Here is a 27,369-nt window from a genome sequence, read left to right on the forward strand (position 1 = left end):
ATAATGCTGGTAATTATAGACCTATTGCCCTTACGTCACATCTCTGCAAGTGGATGGAGAAGATACTAGTCAGAAGACTTAACTGGACCCTCGAATATAGAGGATTATTCGCACCATATCAAAGTGGATTCAGGAAAGGGCGTTCCACAATGGATGCGGTGGTGAAAGTAAGCAATGAAATAGAAAAAACTTTTAAAATGAAAGAAATAATGAGTATTGTGTTCTTTGATATTGAAAAAGCTTATGATTCCATGTGGAGGGAAGGGCTGTTAATTAAAATGAACCAAATGGGAATAAGAGGTAGGTTTTATAATTGGGTCTTAGACTTTCTGTCAGAAAGAAGATTTAGAGTTAGAGTGGGATCAGGAATTTCTGAGGAATTTGAAATTGGTAATGGAATTCCACAAGGTAGTGTTATTAGTCCAGTTTTATTTAATGTTATGATCAATGATATTTTTATGAATCTGGACAGAAGGATTGGATCAGCTTTGTATGCAGATGATGGGGCCATCTGGGCAAGAGGACGAGATCCTATAAGGGTAAGAAATAAAATCAAGGAAGCCATAGGAAAGGTAGAACAATGGTCGTATAGCTGGGGCTTTAAGCTTTCTCCAAGTAAGTCTTGCCATATGATATTTACAAGGAAGAAAGGGATAGAAAAACAGAACCTACAGTTATATGGACATAATATGGAAACAGTAGATCATTTTAAATATCTTGGTATGTGGTTAGACCAAAAGGGAACATGGAAAATACACATTGAAAAGGTGGAATCAAAATGCAAGAAAGTCATCAATTTAATGAGAGCAGTAGTGGGGAAAGACTGGGGAGCAAATAAACAATCACTAATATATATTTACAGGGCTTTAATGAGGTCAACAATCGATTATGGATGTTATGTATATGGAGCAGCAGCTAAAACACATTTACTGAAGCTAGATAGAATTAGTAACAAAGCATTGAGGATATGTGCAGGTGTAATGAGATCAACACCAATTAAAGCAATACAGGTTGAGTTAGGAGAAGTGCCGTCAGATCTGAGAAGAGATAAGCTCATGCTTACATATTGGAGTCGCTTAAGTGGATGTGGACATGAAAATCATGCAAAAAGTGTTATTCAATAATGTTGGGAGTATAGGTCTTTTAAAGGTAATGGCTTTGGATGGGTAACAAAGACAAAATCAGAGGAATATAGAGTGAAAAATATATGGTTTAATTCACCTATACCTATTAGTAATATACCTATATGGTTATTTACCAAAACTGAGATAGACTTAAACATTTTGGAACTAAAAAATGAATGGGAAGAGAGTGAGAAAGGACACCTGGCAAGTCAATATATAAGGAACAAATATTATAGTTACTTAGAAATTTATACAGATGGATCTAAGGATGAGAAGGACAATGTAGGAATAGGAATATAAATACCAACAATGAACATAAGTATTGGAAAAAGATTACCTGATCAGGCTTCAGTGTATACGGCAGAGATGATGGCGATTATTGTAGGACTACAGTGGGTTGAGGAATTAAAACCAGACAGAGTGGTGTGTTGTGTTGATTCTGTAGCAGCTTTATATAGTATTCAAAATATGAAATCTAGTAGAGAAGATCTAATGCTAGAAATCCAACAAAGTTTATTTAGATTACAGAGACTACAGATAGATGTGAGATTATGTTGGGTACCTGCTCATATAGGAATAAAAGGGAATGAGGGAGCAGATAAAATCGCAAAAAAATCAACCAGGACAAATGATAAAATAAATATACCCCTTGGAAAAGGAGAGGCTAAGGCAATAATCAAAAAAGAAATTATGAAAAAATGGCAGGACAGGTGGGATGTGGATAAAAGTGGAAGGAAATATTACAGATTGCAAAAATCTATTAATGCACAGGGGGTGAATAGAAGTAACAGAAGAGAGGAGAGTGTTTTAACCAGGCTAAGGTTTGATCACACAGGATTAAATAAAACATTGGTTTTAATGGGTAAAAGCCAATCTGATGAATGTATAGAATGTAGGTCCAAGGAAGATGGTGAACACGTATTATTGCATTGTAAGAAATATAGGGATGAGAGGATGAGACTAAATCAAAAGATAACTCGGGTAGGAAGAAAGTGGAATATTGAAGGTTTGTTAGGCACAACAGGAGATGGGGTAAAGGATGCACAGAAAGCAGTTGTACAATATTTGAAAAATATAGGAATATATAATAGGATTTAGGTAGTATTTTTTTTTTTTTTTGATTGATGATATAGTCATGATAATATCTTCTCATGTTACATACTCCTATACAGTAGGTGGCGGTATGCACCTTTTATAGTCATGGTTGCAATCTGCCATAAAACGAAAAGAAGAAGAAGAAGAAGAATTACGTGCCTGTGAGTTTTGTCCCTACCTGGCATCCGTATCAACTTGGTCAATCCAAGATGGCGGCCACCGCAGTCAGAAACGTGAGTTGTTTTTTACCTAAATAAAATTTCCCTTGATTGAACCTAAACATAGATGTATTGTGATGTAACTGGTATATTATAGTGCTATTACCATGCTGTCATGGAATCGTCTATAATTTCGCGGATAAATGACAAGATATGGTGAAATTGTACAATGGCTAACCTGATCGTCTTTATGGTGTGCGTTTTCTTCGAAACACATAGCAGATGTAACATAGTTGTCTTTTGCAGGATCTTATAGACAATGACCTTCCCACAGCTGTGCGTCTTCTCAACAGTCTCACAGAACAGGTTTGTAATGTAACAGAGTCTGGATACTTTGCTTTAGATTTTATTTTGAGCACAGCACCACAGATGGCTATAATAATATAATACGGGAAGATGTGATGGTGATTGACATCGTCTTGTTTTTCAGGTTGCTTCAGTAACAAGTCATGTTCGGGACCTGATAAAGAAAGTCAGAGAGAAAGAGTATCAGACTTCTAAGGTAGAACTTGCGTAACGTAGATATTGAATACAGTCCCGATAATCAAAACTGTTTATGATATTTCTTTTCCTTTTCGCTGTAGGGTTTGTCTTTTTTGGACGTGAAATATCATATGTTACTGTTTTACCTTCAAGACGTCACCCATTTGATCAGTTTGAAGACAGAAGGAGAAAGTCTGAAGGACAACAGCGCTATCCACAGGCTGGTCACCATCAGGACGGTACGACACATACCTCAGAAGAGGCGATATTCCCTTAAATAAACCAAAGTGTGATATCCATTTTTGTCTAATTCCTCATTTTGAATAAACAAATTCTCAGTTTTAACAATACTGGCTATTCTGGCATCAAATCAAATATGTCAATACCATAAAAAATATAAAACCTGTTTCAATGAATTAACTTTAGTTTAGCTACAATATTTTAGAAATAATCCTTGTTTTGGTTATTTCTGATTTCCATTCATAATGTAAATTCAGTTAAATGGGGAAAGTCGTGGCCTAGTGGTTAGAGAGTTTAACTCCTAACCCTAAGGTTGTAGGTTCAAAACTTGGGCCGCAGCATAAATTGCTGCCCACTGCTCCGGGTGTGCGTTCACGGTGTGTTCGTTCACTGCTTGTGTGTGTGCACTTTGGATGGGTTAAATGCAGAGCACGAATTCTGAGTGTGGGTCACCATACTTGGCTGTATGTCACGTCACTTTTCACACTTTTTTTTTATTTTTATAAATGTACAGATCAGGTCACATCAGTTACACACCATTTCACAAATGCCGTGCCTATGTTTAAAGAGAATTTATCCCTCTCTGTCTACAGGTTTTAGAGAAGATGCGTCCCCTTGATCAAAAGCTGAAGTATCAGATTGATAAATTAGTGCGGACGGCAGTAACAGGCAGCCTTGGTAAATATTTCATTCTTACATTTTTTTTGTCATCGATTGCACATTCATTCACTGACTGGTTTGATGGCGTTTCTTCCAGCTGAGAATGACCCTCTACATTTTCGGCCTAACCCTCAGAATCTGGTCAGCAAGGTAAAGCTCTTATGTAATATAAGATATATTAACAATGTATGTGTGTATACATTTGCATGGGTATGTATGTTGTATATATGTGTAAAGCAAAATTCTATAAATGTATACCTAAAGATTGCTGTGTGTCTTCCTCACATAGCTGAGTGAATCAGAGGACTCTGATGATGAAGGCGAAGGAGGAAAACCAAAGGGGCTAAAAGAGCCCTCATCCAGCAGGAAATACATTCCTCCTCGAATTGCTCCAATGCATTATGGCAAGTCTTTTGATTTTGGTGTAGTGACCTATAATTATATTGATAGTTGATACTCATCCCAAACCCTTCCGTGTCCATGCACAGATGGAGACATGACAGAAGCAGACCGGCAGAAGGAGCAGATCGACAAACAGAAGAGAGCGGCACTCCGCAGCTCTGTGATCCAGGAGCTCCGGCAGCAATACAGCGATGCTCCTGAGGAGATCAGAGACCGCAGAGACTTCCAGACCGAACGGGAAAGCAGAGAGGAGATGAACAGGTGCGTGATATGGAGGTTTATGGAATTATTCTATTCGAGTTTCTGGTTGTAGATTATTCAGTATACAAGCATTCAGTAAATGTTTCTTTTTCCCTAATAATTCTGGAAAATATTTTCATAAAAGGAAAAACTATGAGGAGTCCATGTTGGTGCGTCTCAGTACGCCGCGTGAGCAGAGATTCAGGAAAAGAGGAATGGTGGGAATGACGTCACAGCTGAGCAGCATCACACGATTCAGTGACATCACCGCCCTGACCGGGGGAGAAGCACGGGTGAGCTGGCCAATGGCATCATGGGTAGTTTTACATGTGTTTTATAAGTTCCAGGTACTATTGTTGTGGGTTTTTTTTAATGTTTTTTTAAATTTCTGTAACGGGTAAAATACCCTCTCTCTCTTTTTTTTTAAGTTTGAGTGCATTTTCTCTTTTGATAGGATACTGATAATCCAAAACCCAAGAAAAAGAAGAAAATGATGAAGAAAGGCAAAAAGAAAGGCAAGTATTTGTTTTGTGTGTTATGTAATGTAAATGCTTTCAAAAATACAAGTGTCCAGTGTTGTGTATTAATAGATATTCTATCTTTTCAGTTGTCAGGAAGCACAAGTAAACCACTGATGCCAAGAAGACGGTTTAAGATGAATTACAACAAAACGATTCTTTTTAAAATAAATAAATAAATAAATCTTCCTTTTGAGACATTTTTTTCTCTTCCATGAACATGAGTGTGGACTCTTATGTTAAAAAGTTTATCACAGTGCCAATCGGACAAGGCAAGGCAAGTGTATTTATATAGCACATTTCATACACAATGGTAATTCAAAGTGTTTTACATAAAATGAAACAAAATAATTAAAACGGTTAAAAATAGTAAATGATACATACAATACGGTGCAGTCAGTTTGGACGTAGCAGTGCTCATTCAGTAAAAGCACAGCTAAACAGATGTGTTTTGAGTCTGAATTTAAATATGGCTACTGATTTCGCACATCTGATCTCTTCTGGAAGTTGATTCCAGTTGCGGGTGGTATAACAGCTGAAAGTGGACTCCCCTTGTTTTGTGTGAACCCTTGGTATTTCTAACTGACTCGATCCGAGTGATTTGTTAGGTTTAAATCCAGTTAGCATATCTGCAATGTATTGAGGTCCTAGGCCACTGAGTGAATTATAAACGATTATACTACTGGTGTACGGTTGGGTGTGCATTATTTTTCTAATAATTCAACGGCCCATTGTAAATTATTCCTTACATAAAAGTACTTGAAAATCAATCCTAAAAGTAACTGGAAACCAGTGTAAAGACATGAGGACTGGTGTGATATACTCCGATTTTCAGTAGTTCTAATCTACCTTTATTTGCATATCTGTTTCTAATCAAATAAGGTGACTGAGTGGCATGCTTATTTATTTTTCAAGAAGCGTATTCAGCGGTAAAACATTCTTGTAAAAGCGGTCACGAGGAGCTTAACATTTTTACACTAATTTCAGCCATTTTATATTTAATCAATTAATTGGATCTATTTCGTACATTATGCTTAATCTGGTGAACAAAAATGCTTTGGTTTAAATAAATGAATTCAAGTTAAAATGATCATGATTTAGTCAGGAGTTAAAATGTATTCTTTTAATCCCAGGTAGAGCCTGTATTCATAACAGTGGCTGTTGCTTGTACTGAGTGTTTTTAATGTTCCTTGTCCCATTCAGATCATAGGATTGCTGCAGTAAATGTAGCAAATCAAAACAACCCATGGGTTCCATATAATATACAATTCTACTGATGTGTTAGAACTACAGTATAAGTGTTTTAAAGTAAAGCTAAGGGATGACCTCAAAATCAGGACATCAGAACTATTTGTTCAAAGTTTGATGTTTATTGTAATGGACTGGGTCTCAGTCTAATAGGTGTGCTGTATAACATTACAAACGTGAATTCAAGATAAAGGGATATATTATCCACGATATACAGTGGATATGAAAAGTCTACACACCCGTTAAAATGCCAGGTTAATGTTATGTAAAAAATGTGACCAAGATGAGCCATTTCAGAACTTTTACACCTTTAATGTGACCTGTACAACTCACAAACTAATCCTTGTTTTGTTTTTTTTACAAAAAAATGTGTCCACACCTTCTTATAACTGGGGATGTGGCTGTGTTCAGAATTAAGCAATCACATATTAAATAGAGTTAATACACACCTAACAATTTAATATACAAAAAAAAAGTTTTGCTGTTCTAGTAGGCTTTTCCAGACATTTTCTCACATCTTACAGCAGAAGCCATGGTCCGAAGAGAGCTTCCAAAGCATCATAGGGATCTCATTGTTAAAAGGTATCAATCAGGAGAAGAGTAAAAAATAAGGCATTAGATAAACCATTGAACAGTGAAGATGGTCATCATCAAGTGGAAAAAATAAGGCAGGACAGTGATATCACCAAGAACTTTTTGGCCAGAATTCCAAAAGGTATGTTTGGCGCAAAATCAACAGCACATAATCACAGTGAAGCATGGTGGTGGGGGTAGCATCATGCTTTGAGGCGGGTTTTTTTTTTTTTTTTTTTTTTAGCTGAAACTGGGGTCTTGATCAAGATGGATAATTCTGGCTTTTGCCATTTTCCCGAACATATATCCATTGTGACATTTTAAATTCTGGTTATCGTATTTTTTCAACAGAGTTTTAAGTAAAACTAAAGCATGGATATTTTCCGGGTCTCTGGGAACATATTTCAGGTTGAAATGAGTAAAATATATTTGGCATGAAAACACCAAAGGCATAATGGTGGGTTTAGAATGAGTGACCCGTTTGGCCAAACCTTCTGATAGTTTTCTCACACCGTTAGAAATTTGTTTATTTGTGCTCACTTGATTATGATTTTAACTATTTAGGTTTTATTCCTATTTTTAAATTTTCACACAACCATAGGAACCTCATACAGAAGACGTAGAAATGACAAGTGGAGCAAACATTACACAATGCTCTCAAAGAAAGACCAAACATTTCAAGTACTTTTTACACAATGTCTTTTATTTATTTTTTTCTAATTACAGACTCATGGGTTAAAAAAAATAATAATAAAAAAAGGAAAACATCTTTTTCTTTTCGTCCATACCCACTCCATCTGAAAAAGGAAAACGAACAGAAACGAGAAACCCCTCTCCACACAACCCAACCCCCCTCCCTCCCCCCGAAATAAAGCTCCGGAGCCCTCCTTAAGTAACCGATACCTGTAGCCCACGCGTTAGCGCTCCACCATGCCCTAACTGCACTGTGCACTGAGAAAAACAAGAACCCTCCTCTTCAACCTCTTTCTGGCCCTGCCTCTCTCACTCACTCGCAATTTAAGCAGCCATTGCTCTATCATGGATCTGCCTTCATGATATATAAATTTGTGGTGGATGTGTGCGGTGTCTGTATTTCTGTGTTAACATGGGCCTGGTGCATCTCAGTATATTCATGTTGGTAAAGCTCAGCGCTTGTTATTGTAATAAATGCCTCCCGCAGTGGGCCGGTGGTCGCCCTGTCCCCCTCCCCCGCCCCCCCACACGGAGAGGATGGGGTGAGTGTGCATAGCGGGAGCAGAAAGAGACAGAGACGCCGCCGAGACGGTAGGGGGCGCCGCAGCCACGGGAGGAGGGGTAGTCAGCCTCCACTGGTCCTGAAACCTGAAACGACAAGAAGTGGTCTAATATACAAAGAGAGAGCAAGAGAGACAGAAGGGGGGAGGAGAAGCAGCACACGAACAGGGAAAGGATGGTCGGGGATGGCATATGGCAGCATGAAACAAAAAAATAACTTTTAAAACACAAAAGAAAAGATCTGAGAGCTCAGGCAATGTCATCTTACAATAGTCGTATTGTGTGGAAGATGGTTCAAGAACAGTAAAACGTAAAAACGCCAAACTCTAAAACCACTGTCGGAATAACACAGGTGGAGGAAGTAATCCGAGTGAGGGATGAGCAGGAAAGAAACCAGTGCTGGGAAGGAAAAGGGATTCCAGAGAGCACAGAAAAATAATAAGAGAATATGATCTCAAATAGCACAACTTTGTGAAAACAACAACATTCTTGCTATTAAATTGTTCACATATTCATGTTACAATCATTAAAAAAAAAAATTAACATTTTTTTTCCTCTGTTTGCCTTTTGAGTGCAAACATAAGAGGGGCTGTTTGCCAGACAAAAGGACACACATCTGCAGCCTGAGATTACATCATCTTCTCAAATGTAAACAAATGCCACCAAATCTCCCCAACGGCCATATTGTACCTTACCAGGGTGATCGCAACACCTCCTCACACGCACGCGCACACACAATCGCACACTGCGGCCAGTCAGTCTGTCTTTCCTGGAGAGGCCCCCCCCCCCTTTTGTCTTTTTTTTCTTCTTTTTTTTTTCTTCCTTTTTTGATAGGGGTCTTTTTTTCTTTTATATAGGGATATGGGATGATAGTAAAGGGGGATTTCATAGGGGGGCGGGGAGGTATTAGTAGGGGGAGTACCACGATGTTGTTCGCCCTCGGCCCCTGGAAAAGAGAGAGAAAAAGAGGGTGAGTTCTTTTTTGTGGTTGGTTTAAGACGACGGACACCAATTAAATTTTTTGGGGGGTGTAAGTGTCTGTGTGTCAGTAATATGCATTTAAAAGGGCCTTATCGTTTGAGGACAAGGTGAACATTTATGCACTCATATTTCAGGTATACACATTAATTCAAAAAAGGAAATGCAATGTATACCCCTCTTCTTCTGATAACACGTTTTAATTACTGATTAATGCAAACATGTATAAAGAATCCAGTAAATGTTTTTTTAATAAAAAGGGAAGCTGAGGAAGATTATCCAACAGCAGAATGTGTGTTTGTTATATTCAGGCTTTAGAAATGATCTTGTGTCCAGTGTAGGGGACAGTGAAGCACGCTCTCCCTCTTTCTCTCTCTCTGAACAGGGCGGCTCCTGTGGTCTCTTTAAAGGAGAGATCCTGGGGACATGAACCCTCCAACACATGCACACACAGTTACAGTCAATGACACACAGCTCTCCACAGGTGGACTGGGCCACACACACACTCGTATACATCAATAAATCCACAGACATCCATTCAGGCAGCCATAGACACTCTTCATTCACACAAACCCCCTCAAGGAACGTCCTGTGAGCTTTATGGCACAGAATCCTCTGTGTTTTCTGTTGGATACTAAAACAGTCAATATCAGGCTGCAGGAATGAACCCTCCATTCTGGAATCATGCAAGGGGGTGAAAATGAACCGAAATGGGCTTTTCTGAACCAAACTTGCCTGAGTTCAAAACACACACTTGCCTTCAAGTTATTCAGAGCTGAGCTTGACATCCAGCTACATACTCAACCTAGTTTATCTTTTTGTACGGTCTAATCCCATTGGCTAACTTAAATTTACTTTATTCATATAATAACCTACTTAATATCAAATCTATTTCAAATCTGTATATCAACTCGGGTGTGGGATAAAAGAAATTTAAAAAACAGGGCATTTTTACAAGGCATTAACTCAAGCTCCACTCCAACAAAAAGAGTCAAAGTGTGGCAGTGCACGTACAAGAGTTTTCCAAAAAACTGATGTACAAGATTCTGATTCATAAAATGCTTTCACCCTACCAGATCTTTTAATACAAATGCTTCCAACAATCTTCTATTTATATCCCTTCATCACCAAAACTAATAAAGCCAAAAGAAATCGAGTGCAAAATCCACCCAGAGGGCCTAACAGGATTTGGATTGTGTCCCAAAACCTTGTGAAAGGATCTAAAGAGGACAACGGGCCTTTTTAAAATTCACCACTGTGTAAGCAGCCCACTTGGTTTTGAGACACAATGCAGAAATGATCTTCACATTGGGAAGCAGACTGACTTCCAAACCTCTGGTGAGCGCGAAGGCTCATTCCATGCTCAGAATCTTACACTGCAGGAGAGAAATGGACAGCGATGATGACGATGGCTGTGCATGCGTGTTTAATGGTTTGTAATACTTCCTCAGTTTTCCTTTTAACATGACGACACACAGGAGCTTGTACAGAGAGTGCAGACTACAAATAAAAAATAAAACTGATACAATTTTACAAAACTTCATGTTGTTATAAATCCGATAACCTGTGTGTGAACGTGAATTTCATATTCTGATACATATTTCTTCTGAAACATTTTTCCAGAAATGTCTTGCATGACAAGATGGGATAAATAAAATATATAACAAAATGAAGCATCAACATTTAGAAAGACTTATTTTGGACTGTTCCCTGTTGCCCCCACCCCGATGCACACACACTTTCCCAGCAGCACTCTCTGTCAGGATGGAGCCTGTGTGTCAGTCACTGTCAAACATGCAAGGCTGGCATGGAGCTCACCTGAAGGCCCGTCCTCTGCCTCTGGGAGGGGTATAGCCACTGTAGTAGCGTGCACGTGATGAGAAGTTTCCTCCCCGTGAGCGGAAGCGGGCCCGAGGGAAACCGCGGTCTGTGGTGCTAATGCCAGGACGATTTGTTCTCTTGGCCCCAACCTGTAAGAACAGTTGGGAAATGTATGATTACTTTAAAAGACTGCAAGAAATTCTGAAATGTATACAAACCCTAAAAAAAACACCAACTTTATTAAGGGGTAAGAGAGAACTGAAAACATATCTGATGCATTTTTACACATATAATATTTGTTGTTGCTGAAATTTTATTTTTAATTTTATGTTGACTTTAAAAGTCAAAATGCATTATCAGTATTAGTTAGCAAACTTGTAATGCCTTGTCTCACCTTAATTTGCCTTCCTCTGAATAAAGACTCATCCAGTGCCATAGCTGTCCTAACAGACTCCTTGTCTGCAAACTCTATATATGCAAACCTGAAACATGAAGAGTGCAAACCATCAAATGAGGTCAGGTGAGGTCAACTGAAAAGAACAGGAAAGCATACACTGAATCCGCTATTAATTATTTATTGTTGTAACTAAGCATATATATATATACACTAATGCATGCATCAAAAACTAAATATGCATATTGTTACAAATGTATAAAGATATGAACAGAACACTGTGTTCAAAGAAGCTGTGATTAAAGTTTTGCATCAAAAGTTACCCTATGCAATGTGGCAGCTTTAACACTGTACACCAGAAAAAAAAAAAACTCACACCTCACAGTCTCAAGATACTGAGCGGCCCCATTCAAAAAGAGAAACAAATCTATTCATATCGATTCTGAAAATAAAATTTATTTTAAGGTTTAAAATAATAAAAAATGAAGTGTACTTTATTAAGCAAAACTACTGCAGAATATTTGTGAATTTCTTCAATGGCTACTGTTCAGTTTGTGGGTTGAGGTGATGTATCAGTGCCTTCTCTAAACCTACGGTGCCTACCCCCAGCAGATGCTGCACGACGGAGAACAAGAAAATAAGATGGCAAAGAAAAAGACGAATGTCAAAGATAAGGAGGTGGAGGTTAATAGGGAAAAACAAACTGAGGAATGCATGAATTACCCTTTAGGGTGTCCTGTAAACTTGTCACATAAGATGGTGACTCTGTTTACGGAACCACAGCCATGGAAATGCGCCTCCAACTCCTCTGCCGTCGCACCGTAATCCACCTGCAAAAGAAAATCAAATCACCACCACTTCTAACATGTCATTAAATCAAGCATGCTATAAAAAATATTATGGCATGCGACAAACTCAATTTTATATGCAACATATGAATGTAGTATTAAATCAAGCAAAATGCATGCAAAATTAAATGCAACAAAATACATATATACAGCTCGTAAACCAAGAAGGAGTGAGAATAATCGGCCATACATTTCCAACATAAATAGATCTGCCATCTGCTTCCATCTTCTCTTCAATGGACATAATGACAGGGCCAGCTGCAAAGAGAAAACACTGTATTGCCATGCAACTCTCATCTATCGCCATATGCAAGCATGTGATTTACCACAGAATCCATTGTCTTCAAGTTTACTGCATAGCTTCATGGCTGAAATCTAGGTTACGTTCTGTTTCTAGTCGTATCTCGATTGACCTCAAATGGTCCAGTGCTAGTTATTCTTCTCCCTCTAATGCAGTCCTATTCATCAGCACTGTCTGTTCTGCAGTGCTCTCCTTTTTTGCTCAATCTTCCCCAGACTTGCCCGTTCACCCTCCCTTATTCATTCATTTAGTCTCACTCACCAGGTGGAGGACTGAGATTCATCTGTTTCTCCACCTCGTTCTGTAGCTCCTTCAGTTTCTCTGCCTCCTCCTCCATCTCTCTCACCCGGGCTTTAATTGCCTCCAGCTCCTGAAAAGGCAAAAGTATTAACATATTAACTTTATCCATCAAAAACATGGTATATTAGTCATTTAACAAAACAGGAACTGAATGTTTTGCATAACTACATCCTGAATAAATTATTTTGGTGTCCCTTATCGACAGCCACATTGGATCTATAGTGCATCAATATCATGTGTTGCTGCTAAACCCATTTTGAAATGCACAAGGGATTTCTTTACCAGAATGCACACACATTCGTTATTCTCACCAGTGATCGTGGACACAGCATGCACATGCACTTTCACAAGTGATCGTGCGCCGAGCTCCTTCGAACCACCATTTATTACTGTCCAGTCAGCAAGACGCCCTAAGCATGATGCCATCCGTGACCTCGTGCGCGAGAGAACACACTTTTGGTGTGTGTTTAAATGCACGCACGCGAGTTTCAGCAGTGCTGCATTGCAGGGCAATGGGAGTCGCACTGTATCGCGAGTAAAGTAACCCAGCATGCTTGAGACGTCCTCTTTCACGCAATTAAAACAAGATTTTCCATGATGCGAGCGACAGTGACTAATTATTTAAATACTACAGATCCTCACTGCACGATTAAATAAAAGCAGACATGCATTTAGCATGCAAATGCGTGACCTACTATAGCTCCAATAATGTTAATGGAAAGAAACGCACCAGCCCAGCCCAGCCCTAATGGGCCACCTCCATCACAAAATCACCCACAAATGATGCAATACATCACGAGCGGCATTTAAACTTTAACGCAAAAAAATCATCACGGTGATACAGATGTGCATTAACGTTAAATACAGTGCGCTTTACCCCCCAACAACTCTGTAGTTTTCCTTAATGTTCCCAATTTGACGCAAAACCTGAAAGTAAAAAAAGCATCTCACGCATCTTTTTACATGTCACACACGTCGCATAAAGATTTATTCCATTGCAGAGGCCAACAACAGTCACGCGCAGTTAACATTACCAACACGACTTACTTTAGCACGCCAAAAATATAACTGATCCGAAAAGAGGCGTGTTTACCGTGAGCCGTCTGCTTCTTTGCGGATGGACCCACACTGCTGCGGCTAATGGCGGCCTGTCCTACCCTCGCCCCTGTCTCTTACATCTCCCGTCTCGCATTTTTGCAATGAAGATTTTTTCCCCCCCGCTAGGTCGACACAGATCTGGCGCAGAGGAACCCAGACCGATGTTGCGCCAACATGGCGGCCAACAGCACGCATGTCACTCACTAATTCTACTGCACTGCGTGAACCACAATGGCGGACAAACCGGTTTCGCGTTAACACGAGTTCTTGAATTTCGTATGGAATTCGCATATTTCTTCTAAATGTGAAGTTGGGGGAGGAGTCGATATAAAAACATTAACAAAAAATGTAACTAGTTATTAAAGCGAGTATAATGCGTCCTTCACCCACCGGATCTTCAATAGCGGCCTCTCCCTCGTCTAATCCCGGTTCTTCATCTCCGACGCCTGGGTCTTCAAGTTCTGAGTGTCCCGGGTCTGAGTCCAGCAGGGATTCCTCTGCCAGTCCGTTACCAAACTCCGCCATCGCCTGATTCCCGGTGGTCCGACGCGCCTCGTGGCTGCACTACAGGCCGCGACTCTCGAAGGGGGGAGCGAGAAAGGGGCAGGGGAGGGAATAAAAAAACGGCGGAAAGCGCCGTTCACTAAAGTTAAAATGGGGAATAAAAGCCCGCCTCGCTTCTTCTGGAACTCAAAAGTGTCCTTTAGCGAAAAAGCAACAACATTATTTATCCAAATATAAGTAGGTTTCACTTCATCAATATGTCGCACTTACTACTCTATTTACATTAGAAGACAAATTCAAAATAGCATTCTGTATTCTTCGCGAGGGCGAACAGAAATGGAAGCCGTGGGCGGGGACTCCGAGCACTGCAGGCGCATCATCGACGGGTGATTGGAGAATTCCTCACTTTAGACACGCTCTCTTAACGTATCGAGAACGATTATTGGTGTTCTCTTGGGATATTTGTCTGCGCTCGCCGCTTAGACTTTACAACAGCGACCGTGATTGGATAAAAGCAGCGTCGATCACGGCTGACAGACCGTCTTTAGCTTGAACCCATAGACTGTATTAAAACGACTGAAACTGGATTATAACTACTATGCAACGTTGCCATTTCCACACAATATAATCCACTATGACTTGTATTTGATACACACACACACATTTAAACTTACTTCCAGAATACAGGGCCATATTTAAGATTCATAGTACTTGGCCTAAATAGCACAATAAAGTACAACCAACCATTTAAAGTAGTTCAGTTGTCAAATATCAGGAATTTGACTGTATACACTGTGCTTTATTTATCTATTTACTTATTTTCTCTTCTTCCTTCTCAGGATGTTTGTTTTCGTCTGTTGATAAATATCCCCACCTACTGTCAAGTCCAGTCAAGTCACCTTTATTTATATAGCACTTTATACAATATAGATTGTGTCAAAGCAGCTTTACACTGTCACACAGGAAAATAGTTGGTCTATAATGCAAGAGGACAATAACAAACAGTCAGTTTTTCAGTTAAGGTCAGTTCATTGATGATTCACTGATGTCATCATCCAGTTCGGCTTTCTTCCAAGTGTCTGTGCAGTCAAGCCAACAATATTGCCAGAAATTAAGCATCTCATACTGAGTTGTTACTTATTGTACAATTTCTTACATGTTTCTCCCTTTTACATTCCCCATGTGTGCACGCAAAAGACACATTTAATTATTAATTTTGATGTCCAATACAATGCAAACATTTTATTTTAATATATATATACATGGCAATGAATATATATATATATATATATATATATATATATATATATATATATATATATATATATATATATGAAGAATGTCCATATTTAAAGTACATTTTCTAAATGTACTCTTGTTGATTTATGATTTATGCAAGAGTGACTTATTTTGGACTGATCTGGCAACAATGCGATCCACAGTGGAATTCTTAAATCTTCAGTAGAACTTAACCCGAGGCCATTAGAATTGTGCATAATTGTCTTACCCACTATGTGACATGAATAATAATATCTCCAACTTTTCAGGCCTACATTTTCCGCAGTTTTTATTTTGTCTACCACATCAAGCAACATTTGAAGCCCATAGTGTTAGGTGACAAAATATGCTTAAAATATTGTACTAATTTCTCTGATAACCTCCCTGACAATATGGTCCATAATAGTTATATTAATTATTAGTGCTTCCAACATACAACTTAAACATACAATTTGAATATATCAACATAAATTATAATGGTAATTTACACAATGAAGAGAAACAGCAATACATGAACTTCAATTTATTTGTTTTCTGCATAAGAAAAAAGGAGAACCAACAAAAAATGAAGGTACAAGTGAGGGGAAAACAAGCTTAATCAATATTCAAATTTTTCATAAGACTGCCACCATTATCGTTCAATATTCATATCAATGACACCCCAAAGTCTGAGATGCCATTAAAACCATTAAGAATCAATAACAATCAAAAGTGATGACAGTACTGAAAAGTAGTAAGTAGTACAGTTATAACAAGTGATAATCAAGTTTCAATGAAAAAAGTGAAAAGATAATATAAAAGCATTTCTCCATATTCTACCGATATACTCTGAACAGTGCAACCCCGCGTGATCCCACGTCCTGTAGCACTGCACTAAAACAGTCCATGATCATTTCATATGAGCTACAACTTGACACTAACTTGTGTTTGCTGGGATATAGTGAAAACAACTTTTCAATGAGCTTCAAGTGTTCCAAGCGGAGTTTTATCTGTAGCTCATGTTTAAACCCTGGACTAGTTCAAAGTGTCAAGGCATGGGAGCTCCATTTGTGGTTTGCATTCCTAACACTTCCAATCAAGATTGCTTTTTGGTTTCTTTAATGAGACAAAGCAAGAAGAATAACTTTGGAATATCATTTTCTTAATATAGTTCATTAAAAAAATCTTTTTTAGTTTTGCATTTTGTTAAAGTATTAATAGTATCAATAATAATATACAAAATAAACCAAAAAGGAAAATCGTCTTTAGTATTTTATGTCCTTCAAATCACACCTCCTACTGCCCTGATGAGTAGTTTTCAGGTCCACTAAAGCACCCGGTCTTCTCTCCTGGTGAGTTGTAGAAAAAAAAATACTTGATTCTACAACACAAATTGCTTAATGAAAGAACAAGAAAAAAAGATGACAACTCTCTCCCATAATTTTAAAATGCTTTGTTTTTGCCAAAAATAAAAGAATGTTGGGTTTGATTTATATTGACAAGCTTACCTCCTAATAATTCAAACCAAATGAAATGGTTTATCAGAGGGTATAAGGTATATAATTTCAATGTTCCACAAATCCATATAAAATTGTGTAAGTACAGACTTGACTTTGGCTTCGTGCACAGCGGCTGATCCATTTTTATTGTATTTTATTTTTTTGTCTGTGTTTAACTATGTGCAATGCAAACCCTTTAAAAATAACCTTAAAAATTGATTAATACCTCATAATAGTTTGACATACACTAAGATTTCACCATACAACAAAATTATGTTTATTTTGCGGAACACGAAAACCTTAAAAAAAAGAAAAAAAAAAAAAAAGAAAATGTTTGAGACTTTAAAAGGGTCAAAGTGCTATATGATGACCATCTAACAACTTTCAATGACACCTCTGCTGATGACTACAGGATTGTCAAGATGGTTGCTCAAAAATAGCTATCGTTGTTAATAACGTCCTCATTTCATTTCGTCTGGGTTCGGAACACTCCCAAATTCTAGACTACACATATTCTCGGTCTAATTTGTCATTTCATTACCATCTACTGTTATCATAGTCAAGAAGTTTCTTTCAACTGAGCCAAAAGGAAAACTTAAGACGATTGGAGATAAATCAGCTTAGAAACGACTCTTATATATGTTTTAAAACAGGCTAAAGACCACCCTGGCTCAAGCAAAAGAAGTACCACAAACATAATTGACAACCCAGAGCACTTTGGTTGAGTTTTTGGGTGCTTCATTACCATAGAGTCTCCCAATCAATTCATTACCATAGAGTCTCCAAATCAAAGTGTTTTGTGTAAATGTGAGTAGAATATTACCCAACATAATAGGAGTTTAAAACGAGATGAAATTGTGAAAGATGGACCATAATTACATAAGCATTAGCATGTCCATGATTACCATTTCAGTAGATTATTAATAGTAAAATGATGCTGTGGCAATATGTCATTAAAAAGAGTCCTGTAAGCAAAGACTCTATATAATAATGTTAAAAATGTCTCACTGATATCCAAGGAGAGAGAGCGAAGATGGCCAGAGTCAACTGGGCCTGCTCCAATTTTAGAACCTCAAAAGAACATTAGCTTAAAAGACCAGCACCCATCTGTCTATTGAAAGCCAACAAGTCTAGTGGGTCTGCAGACAAAACCAGCTCCAATTCATTGTTTAGCTGGAGCTGCTAGCTGGTGATGGGGTAGAAGACTGGCTGGCAATGCCAGTAGACCCCGTACCAGATCCATTGCTGACCAACGATGCTTGCTGACCAAAGTTAGTGGTTCTCAGTGTGGCAAGATGTCGAGCTGAGAAGACATGGTCACGTGCTGCAGCCCTGGATTCGAATTCAACCCCGCAGGCCTCACACTTGCCTCTCAGAGTTTCGCGGTTTGTTGTCTGGCCGATGATATATGATGGAGTTGGTTCCACAAATGTCAGTTGTACAGGTTTGGGCAGGATGGGACGGTTGGCTCGGAGAGCATTATATTGTAGGTAGCTACCCGAGCTGAAGTCTACCTTTTTAGAAGAGTCACTGGGATTAGGAGACTGTGTGAAGACGTAAAAAAAAAAAAAGACCATGTTAGTGTCATTTCATTCAAATAAAAAGTAAAAAAAAAAAAAGTTAAGCAATATCAATAAAAATAAAAAGAACACTGTCTTAAAGGTTCCCCAGGGAAATCAAAATTTGGTCATTTATTTACCTGATGAGGCTCAGTAACCACGTGCACCAAAATGATTAACTTATTCTTACCATCTTTTTTACTTAATTCATGTAAAAAAATAAAAATAAAAACTCTTGGTCTCAATCATTTTCCACCATGTCAAATGGAGTAATAGAATTTTAATTAAAGATGACTCTTTATTACTGCAACTGCATCTGGCACATATCTTGTGTTGCGATGACTTTAGAAGACCTCTGAAGACCACTAAGGCCAATGACATCATAGCAAAATACTACAATTTGGAATGAAAAAAGCTGTTTTGCAGTATTAATTAAAATGTCCTCACCATTTTCTCTTGCTGAAGCCTCCAGCGTTTCTCCTTGGCACGTGTATTTTGGAACCAGATTTGCACAACCTTTAGTGGAAGCCCAAGCTCTGTCCCCACCGCCTCACACTCCAGTGCATTAGGATGAGCACATGTCTCATAGCACGACTGCAGGATGGACAGCTGAAGACAGTTCAGATGAGTTCGAGGGCGTCTTGGGGTGGAGTTCTGCTGCATGTAACTTGTTTCTTTTTGGCTATGACCAGAGGATACTGTAACTGTCACAGGGGATGGCGTGGTAGGGGTGGTGGTGGTAGTGGACGTAGGTCGCTGTGAGCTCAGGCCTAGCTGTTCTCTTGACAAGGTGTTGATCTTAAACGGACTTTTCAGAGACCAATATTTGAGCCCATTGTGTTTCGGAGATGCTAATACAGAAGACTTGTTAATTGGTGTAGTGGACAATTTTTGCACCATATGGCTGGTGGTCCCAGACTCGACCCCTCCTTGGTAATCATCGTCCCCTTCATCAGTATGGTCCGACTCAGCTCGTGCCTCTTCAACCTTTTTCGGAACAGATCGAGATGTAGTAATCCCACTTACAAGCAGAGGGACTGCAACCGGTGTGGCCACTGTTTTAGGAGCTATTTTAACCATTGTAATGGGAGTTACTTCTGCTTTGGTCTTGTGAACTAATGAAGGACTGGTGGACACAACGGTGAAAGAGGGTGTCTGATTTGGTCTACTTGGACCTTGAGTGGGAGTTTTCAGGGGCTCCTTGACCTCTTTCACCTTATCCGTCTTTGGAAGAACATTTCCAGTTTGGGGTTTTGCAGAGGCCCAGCCGGAAGAGGGACTTGTGTTAGTTTTAGGAGGGTTTGAGAATATGGGCTTTGAGAGTGGCCAGGTGAACTTAATGAGTGGTTTCCCAACAGCTGCCAAAGTGCCATCACTGATAAAACGGACCTCTCCCTTTCGCTCTCTAGCCCTCATATTCTGGAACCAGATCTGAACCACTTTCTTTGGAAGGTTCACCCACTCAGATATTTGTTCAAATTCATGCTTTCCTGGGTTTGGATCTTTGAAATAACATCCATAGAGAATATCAAGCTGGTCAGCATGGATGATGGTCCTAGATCGTCTCATGTCCCTGAACCGTCTGACTTTTGGCCTCTTGTGCTCCCGTTCTTTTTCTCGTTCCTTTTCTTTTTCCCTTTCCATGAGTGATGAGCTAAGTTTTTCTGCTGCCCTCATGTAAACAGTGCTAGTCTTAGCCAAATTATTGCGATTAGTTAAAGTACTGTTTTTGGAAGAGGGGATAGCAATGGCAGAATCTGGCTTCACCTGAACAACAATAAGACTTCCATCTGTAGGTCTCAATCCCAGACCATCAAGCAAATTACTTTTCTGTATAGAGGGCTTGTTAGCTGTGGAGCCAGATGATGATGTTGATGATAATGTAGAGCTGTGGTTTTTCCCCATGCTTAGATCCAAAGCAGACTCACAATTATTACCATTTGATAAAAAGGAGTGTGTAAGAGAGGTGGCTGAGGGTGAATTAAGGGGGTCCGAAAGCGGTGCCAGGCTTCGAGTAACTGCTTGAGTGTTTGAAAAGGCTATTTTACCCCCATCACCTTCAGAAACACCAACCCCAATAACTGAAGGAAGCGAGAGTAAATATGGACTGTATAATTGGGTGGAAAGTTGAGTCAGAGACAGGGAAAGGGGCAGTGACTGCAAGATTCCAGCTGGAACACCCTGATGATCAACTGCAACTGAAAGAGGAGTAGGAGGGTCTGCTTGTGCCTCTAGCTGAAGATCAACATCTACATCTTGCTTCTCCCGCTTGATCTCCACCTCTTCCTTATCAATCTCACTCTTTCTTTTTTTCCTCTTTCTACTTGGTTCATCATCATATTCATCCTCTGCATCCGAGAGAAAGACTGTAGTAGAGCGAAGAACCTTTCCACCACCACCTGGCCTTTCAGCTGTTGGCTCAACCAGTAAAGACTGCTTAATTGGGCTACCGGACTCCTCCCTCATAGAGCTGCTTTGACTTTCTTCATCAGTAACGATAACAGACGTGTAGAACTCTTCATTTTCAGAATCAGAGGTCAACAGCAGTTCTCTTGGGCTTCCCTTACCAATTCTTTGTCTTTCTGCACTACTGGATAGGTCAATGGCATGACTACCAGTTGCTGGTGGACTGTATCCATCTTCACCCTCATCTATCATTAAATTACCTTCTTCTTCCTCCATACTTCTGTCTCTTTCATCATGGAAACTGCCTAATCTCTCTCTAGATTTGGATTGCCAGGCACCTAAGAACCACTTGCGTACTTCTTCTCCACTTAGCCCTACCTCCCTGCCAAGGGCTTCGCAGTCCTCCCGCTGAGGACTAGATGCTTCAGCATCATCTCGTGACTCTAAAAAGGCCCACAGAACTTGAGACTGGAACTCAGTGAGTACAGGCCGACCAGAAGACAGGAGGGGTTGATCTTTTGCACTTCTATGACCTAAAGATCTTAAGGCAAAATTAGTGTTACGAAAGGTACATGTAGCAGCAGCAGAGCTGTTAACGGTATGTGTATGGCCGAGACCCTGGTATGGATCCAAAACACATGACATCGGACTATCACCCTGAATGACTGGGGCTGCTGAAGATTTAGTTACTTTGGAGTTTGCATCTTCCTCTTCACACATCGTTTCCCCAGTCCCCTCGACTTCCATTTCCCTTTCTTCTTGATCTTTTTCATTAGATGTTGTACCATCACCCACAATTTTCTCACTTTGCTCCTGTGTATTCTCACCCTTAATACACATCTCTTTTTTTACCCCATCGATTTCCCAGTCCTCTACAGATTTTACTGACATTTGCTGATTGAAAGGCTCAACTTTCATCTCATTGCATACTCTCATGTCTGCACCTTTGTCCGGTGTCTTGATGGTCTCCTCTAAACTCATTTGAGTGGTGGTTGGCAGGCCAAATGCAGCCCACTGACTTTGCAAGCCACTGAGTCTTTGGGCCAAGAGAGCCTGTTGTGCCGAACTGAGACCAAGAACTGGCACTGCCTGCTGCAAAAGCTGGTTTGGAGACTCTGGATTCTGGCCCTGGATTTGGGTTTGGACTCCATTCAATACCAGGGGCATGAGCATCTGATGCTGGGGTATAAGCTGTGGGGTAGCTGCTTCTGATGTTGCAGATGTCCCGGTTGTGTAGAGAGAAGGAAGAATGGAGTGTGGGAGAGAATTTGAGCTGGAAGTCAGGAGAGTGAGAATAGCAGACATGGCTTGTGCAGAAGCCACCGGAGAAGAAAGTAATGAGGGAGCTAGCTGATGCTGCACCTGCTCTCCGTTTTTGGTTGTTACTGCAGATGCAGTCAGGTTTGCTTGGGTGACACAATTGCTGGTGGTGGTGTTAACTAACTGTGTGGTGCTTCCTACAGTGGTCGCAGCCAAGTTTGTAACCATGGATCCAGTTCCTGTATTTGCTGTGGAACTAGAAGTGGCATTCCCAGCACTCCTGCTGCGACTCTGGTGCAACACAGATTTTAAATGACTTTCTAGGGTGATGGCATGATTGTAGGAGACACGACAGACGCCACACTGATATGGTTTGTTGGAGACGTAAGGTCGAGACAGGAAAGGGGTTGAGTCACTCTCTTTTAGTGACCCCGTTCTCATTCTCTGAATATGGGTGGTTGAATTATAATGAACACTCAAAGCCGTTCTAGTGGGAAATGACTCCAAACACGCATTACACTTGAACGGACGGTTATCACCTTCAGAGGCAACATTGTTTTTACAGACAGATCTGCCATTGCTGACAGAAGCCTCTGATGTTTTTATAGTTTGGTCCGCACTGTCCTGATCTGACTCCATGACCCCCGCTTCACTTTCTTCATTTCTCCCTCCCTCCATCTCTTCATCCAGCTCTTTTTCCTGAGAAGAACCAGCCTTGTCACCTGTATCTGTAGATTCACTCTCATTTTGGGAAGCCATTGAGGGGGATTTTGTGTTCTCTAAATGTTTCAGCTGGGATGTGGCATCTGGTGAATTAAATGAAAATTCAATATTAGTAAGCCTTTAAAAAAAAAGTCCAAAATATGTTTTGTAACACTTAACAATTGGCTAATTATATGCAGAATATATAAAACAGGTCTTGGACAAGGAATCCTGTAGTGTAGTAACGCACTTCTCCCGATCAGCAATTTCACAAATGTTCCACTAATCTTTTTTGTAAAAACAACAACAACAAAAAAGTTAAATATCAAAAATTTAACCAAAGCTAAAGTTAACAATAAATACACACACTAAAAAATTTATTATAATATATATGAATCCATAAATCAAAAGGGATTATTGCCTTTGCAATATCACAACACAGATAAATTACTATGAAACTGTACATGTTATTATAGAGGATGCTTAAAATGCAACACTCAGGTTATACAATACATAACAGGGGTCGCTGGTCCATCCCTGACCTTATAAAGCTTGAAAGCCCCATCCAACATCAAACATTTTGGACATGAGGTTTCCATGATTTAAAACCAGAAACTTTTAAATAAGCATTTTTTCTCTTTTTCAATCATCATGTCCAGGAGTCAGCACTAAAACTGAATACTCAGTAGGCTACAACCTACAGGTGCTTCATTGCCATGGAAACTACTGAAGTGAGGTGGTCACCAACACAGCCAATTGTGTGTCCAGTGGTGCATAGCCTAAGCCTGGTATCAATAACACTGGAACCCAGGATCTCAGTGCTGGGATAGTGTTGAACCAATGTGGCACAAACACAAACACTTGAGAATAACTTTATAGATCATCCAAACTAACCTGCATCAATTTGCACTTTGGATTCTTCATCTTCAGCAATAAAAGGGTGCTTAGGAGCAGCCTTATGAAAAGAGAAAACCAATTATTTGCAGTTATACAAAAACACTTGTGTAACACTTATAGTTTCCCTGACAACATACAACCATGTCATTACTTTTGAAAATATCTACAGAGCTTGCAGCATGAAAACTTACATTATAATATTACTAAACTATTACTTTTTTTAAGTGTTCTTTGTAAATATACTCACAATATCCAGTAACTTCTCCAGGCAAGCAGGGAGGACACTGTGTTTGTCAGTGAGGTGGTGAGAGAGATTCTCACGGTCTGGTTGACTTTCCTGACACAGAGGGCATAACCACATTGACCCCGCGTTACTGGCACCTTCCAGAGTTTCTCCTGGCTCCTCCTGAAACCAAAGTGGTATTATTATATGTAATAGTACTTTATCATATCTGGACAAATGTTTAATTACTCATTCGTTTTCAGAATTCAAAAGAAACAAATGTTCAATTATTTAATAGTATTTTTGTTTGCTCATGCTACATTCTGTGTATTGACATTTTTCAATTTTTTTTACATGTCAGTGATCTGAAAGTACTTTGAAATTAAATACATGAAATAAATGCAGCACTCTACTAAACTATAATCTTAATAGGCTAGTTCACCTTAAAAAAAAAAAATTATAACTTATTTAATAAGTTTATCATTTACTGACCCTCATGTCATTCCTAACCTGTATGACTATCTTTGCAGAATACCAAATAATATATTTTGACAAACAAACAAAATTGGACCCCACTAAGCCATATTTATCTTCTTTATTTTCCACAGAAGAAAGTCACAAGTTGGAACGACACGAGAGAGCATGTGTCTAATGTACAATCACCCTTAAAATAGTTGTTCAGATCAAATAAGGTTAAATCAAAACTTATACTGTAAAAAGTGCAATAATGGTCACAGTTAGATTAATTGGCCTTGATGAAAGCGGACACTTACGAATCAAAAAAAAAGAAAAAAAGAAACCACTTTACATGATAACATTAGGCCAAACCACCCCTTTCATCTGAGTACCTTCACAACAAAGTCTGCCATTGTGACTTGTTATTTATATAGGCCATACAGTTTGTGCTACGCACTTATAACAGTATTTATGCAAGACATCAAATCTGATTCACAGATGCAGTTATGTTCTTTTTGGTAGACACAACATAAATCCATACCACCAATACCTTGTTTATAATTCATGCATTTGAATGTATATTGCTTTATATAAGGCATCCCATGTTAATCAGATCTGATAACACCCCAAAATATGCAGGCATTTGTCTGTTCTGCAATAACTAGGCTATTTAACGTCAGAAGAGGCCTAAATGTTGACCTTGACTGGTCTTATAACATGCTGATGCAAGTGAAATCATGGTGTGGATTTGTCAACATGTTGCCCCTTTTGAATAAAGTGACATGGCCTTCAAATATCAGATAATGGATACAAATCCCCTGGAATGTTAATGGCAGTAATGTCTTTTTAAAACAATAACCCAAATAAATAACACACGTCCAGAACAGATATATAAACATCTTCATTGACATCTAAACGACTTCGTTCAGTGTACGCATGCAAAATCTTTTAAATTACAGTTTGCAGCTCCGTTTTTTTATGCCACTGTCACAGACATCACATGCCAACAGTGCTACAATGCCACGCCAATTAGCTTCCCTGCTAGAATGAAAACATGCCCTGAATCATCAACACGAGTACTATTAACTTATCTTAAAAGTCAAAGACAGACGAACCCACACGCCGCGGGACACCACCGTTCGACAGCGAGCTCATATGGCCGCCATAACTCTTGATGATTTTGTTAATTAACCAACAGCCTAATTAGCAAGACCCGTGTGCTGTTGAATCAATTGGAAACGGAGAGCTTTAGCCTGCCTCGCTAACACACACACTCCAGTGGAATCATAACAAATACCCCATTAAAGTGCATCGCACTGTTGTCTGCTGCCCTAATTACCCCTTTTCCCAACTTTAATCGCTGCAAAGCGACTGATTTTAGTGATTTCTTATTTGAAGGGGGATATTAAAACAAAAGAAGCCGTTTTCTCATAAACATTCGTGGCACTTCATATGGCTAACACAGCTAACAACACACTCAACAAATTAGTCAACTAATTATGTATCGCGTATCAAGCCGCAAATCGCCCACAAACTTCTCAAAGACGCATAATTAGAACTGCGAGAATAATTTAAAAGCAAAAACAATCGCAACGCTCGAGATGCTGCAGCACAAGACCGCTTTAATGCACTAATTGAATTGTGTAAATAGGCTTTCGGCTATCAGATGTAAAACCTCGGGCTTGATTAGTTCCTCGCCCCCCTGATTGTGGCCTGTTGGTCGGGCATTGAGACATTCCCCGCCCGCCGACCGCTCCACAGCGGAAATTGCGGCCTACATCGACTAAGCTATTTAATTAATGAATTTGGGTTGGTTCGTACAGATGTGTTAAAAACAACCCGTTTGCCTTCCCCCTTTAGCATTTATCTAACCCAATACCTTGCACTTGGCGGTCTAAGTTCGCCATTCAGTATATAATGTAGTTATTCAACGTTATAAGTGCTTAAATTATTGCAGAACGCAGTAATTGACGATGGATGAAGCGCATTGCTGCTCGAAACGAGCGACGTGCAACACAACGAGCAGCGAAAGGGGGTGGCGGGGCGAAAATGAGACCGAGGCAGAAAAGTTAGGGATTTTAACACTCGAATTGCAACTACATTTTCGCAGAGAAATGACATGCATCAAATTATTTGTCGCGCCCGGACGCGATAAGATCCGCATCACCCCCTCGATCGCAACTTCTTGATCAAATCGGCGTCAACACCGTTTAATCAACACTGAAGCAATTAGCTAAGGCTTTTACCTGCATGGTTGGGACTCCAGCGCACGCTTCCTCTCGCTCTTTAAAACTGAAAAGTTTTCACTCACTCACTCACTCACTCCCTCCCTTCGTCCGTCCTCCCTCCCTTCGTCCGTCCTCCCTCCCTCTCTCTCTCTCTCTCCCTCCCTCTCTCTCTCTCTCTCCCTCTCTCTCTCTCTCCCTCTCTCTCTCCCTCCCTCTCTCTCTCTCTCTCTCTCTCTCTCGCTCACTCTAGCATTGCTCTCCTCTAGTAAACACACGACAGCTCCCCCCCAAAAGCTGACTGCTCACTCTCTCCAAGAACGTTCCTCTTCCCACTAACAGTTTATTAAACGATTCAACACACATAAATGCATGTTGGAACGATGTTATAATACTGCCATTTATCCAATTATTTAATTTATTTAACAAATTCGTCTATAAGGCTGCAGAGGCGAAGTGTATGTATGTATATATATATATATATATATATATATATATATATATATATATATATAAACCTTGCCAAAAATATGTGTATGTGTACATCTAGGTGTATGTAGATATAGATATGAATAATACATTTCTT

General features: G+C 39.5%; 3 protein-coding genes across 5 annotated transcripts; 1 reads left to right on the forward strand and 2 right to left on the reverse strand.

Moving 5' to 3' along the window:
- The first annotated feature begins 2,373 nt into the window (after positions 1-2,373).
- ngdn (neuroguidin, EIF4E binding protein) lies at positions 2,374-5,174 on the forward strand. Its single transcript, XM_059534493.1, has 10 exons — positions 2,374-2,452; positions 2,684-2,743; positions 2,868-2,939; positions 3,022-3,159; positions 3,754-3,838; positions 3,918-3,970; positions 4,110-4,224; positions 4,309-4,483; positions 4,608-4,755; positions 4,917-5,174. Exons 1-10 carry the CDS (start codon positions 2,429-2,431, stop codon positions 5,157-5,159), a joined length of 1,113 nt encoding a protein of 370 aa, XP_059390476.1. The 5' UTR covers positions 2,374-2,428; the 3' UTR covers positions 5,160-5,174.
- A 2,525-nt stretch (positions 5,175-7,699) lies between these two features.
- Positions 7,700-14,642, reverse strand: LOC132124505 (polyadenylate-binding protein 2-B-like). Of its 3 annotated transcripts, none has more exons than XM_059535561.1 (7): positions 14,186-14,642; positions 12,659-12,767; positions 12,287-12,354; positions 11,972-12,078; positions 11,249-11,336; positions 10,852-11,003; positions 7,700-8,142 (listed from the first exon to the last, which is right to left on the reverse strand). In XM_059535561.1, the coding sequence occupies exons 1-7, from the start codon at positions 14,318-14,320 to the stop codon at positions 7,947-7,949; spliced, it is 855 nt and encodes a 284-aa protein (XP_059391544.1). In that variant the 5' UTR covers positions 14,321-14,642; the 3' UTR covers positions 7,700-7,946. The 3 variants fall into 3 exon arrangements, with proteins under 3 accessions (XP_059391544.1, XP_059391547.1, XP_059391545.1); XM_059535564.1 differs by lacking the exon at positions 14,186-14,642 and adding an exon at positions 13,791-13,953; XM_059535562.1 differs by lacking the exon at positions 7,700-8,142 and adding an exon at positions 8,845-9,001 and having other exon boundaries at positions 14,186-14,641.
- A 3,183-nt stretch (positions 14,643-17,825) lies between these two features.
- On the reverse strand, positions 17,826-26,956 carry LOC132124487 (zinc finger homeobox protein 3-like). The gene is made up of 5 exons (XM_059535539.1): positions 26,805-26,956; positions 24,127-24,285; positions 23,877-23,937; positions 19,062-23,086; positions 17,826-18,599 (listed from the first exon to the last, which is right to left on the reverse strand). The coding sequence occupies exons 1-5, from the start codon at positions 26,808-26,810 to the stop codon at positions 18,225-18,227; spliced, it is 4,626 nt and encodes a 1,541-aa protein (XP_059391522.1). The 5' UTR covers positions 26,811-26,956; the 3' UTR covers positions 17,826-18,224.
- Between the last annotated feature and the right edge of the window lie 413 nt (positions 26,957-27,369).

Source organism: Carassius carassius, chromosome 42 (assembly GCF_963082965.1).
Source record: "Carassius carassius chromosome 42, fCarCar2.1, whole genome shotgun sequence".
Lineage (NCBI taxonomy): Eukaryota > Metazoa > Chordata > Actinopteri > Cypriniformes > Cyprinidae > Carassius > Carassius carassius.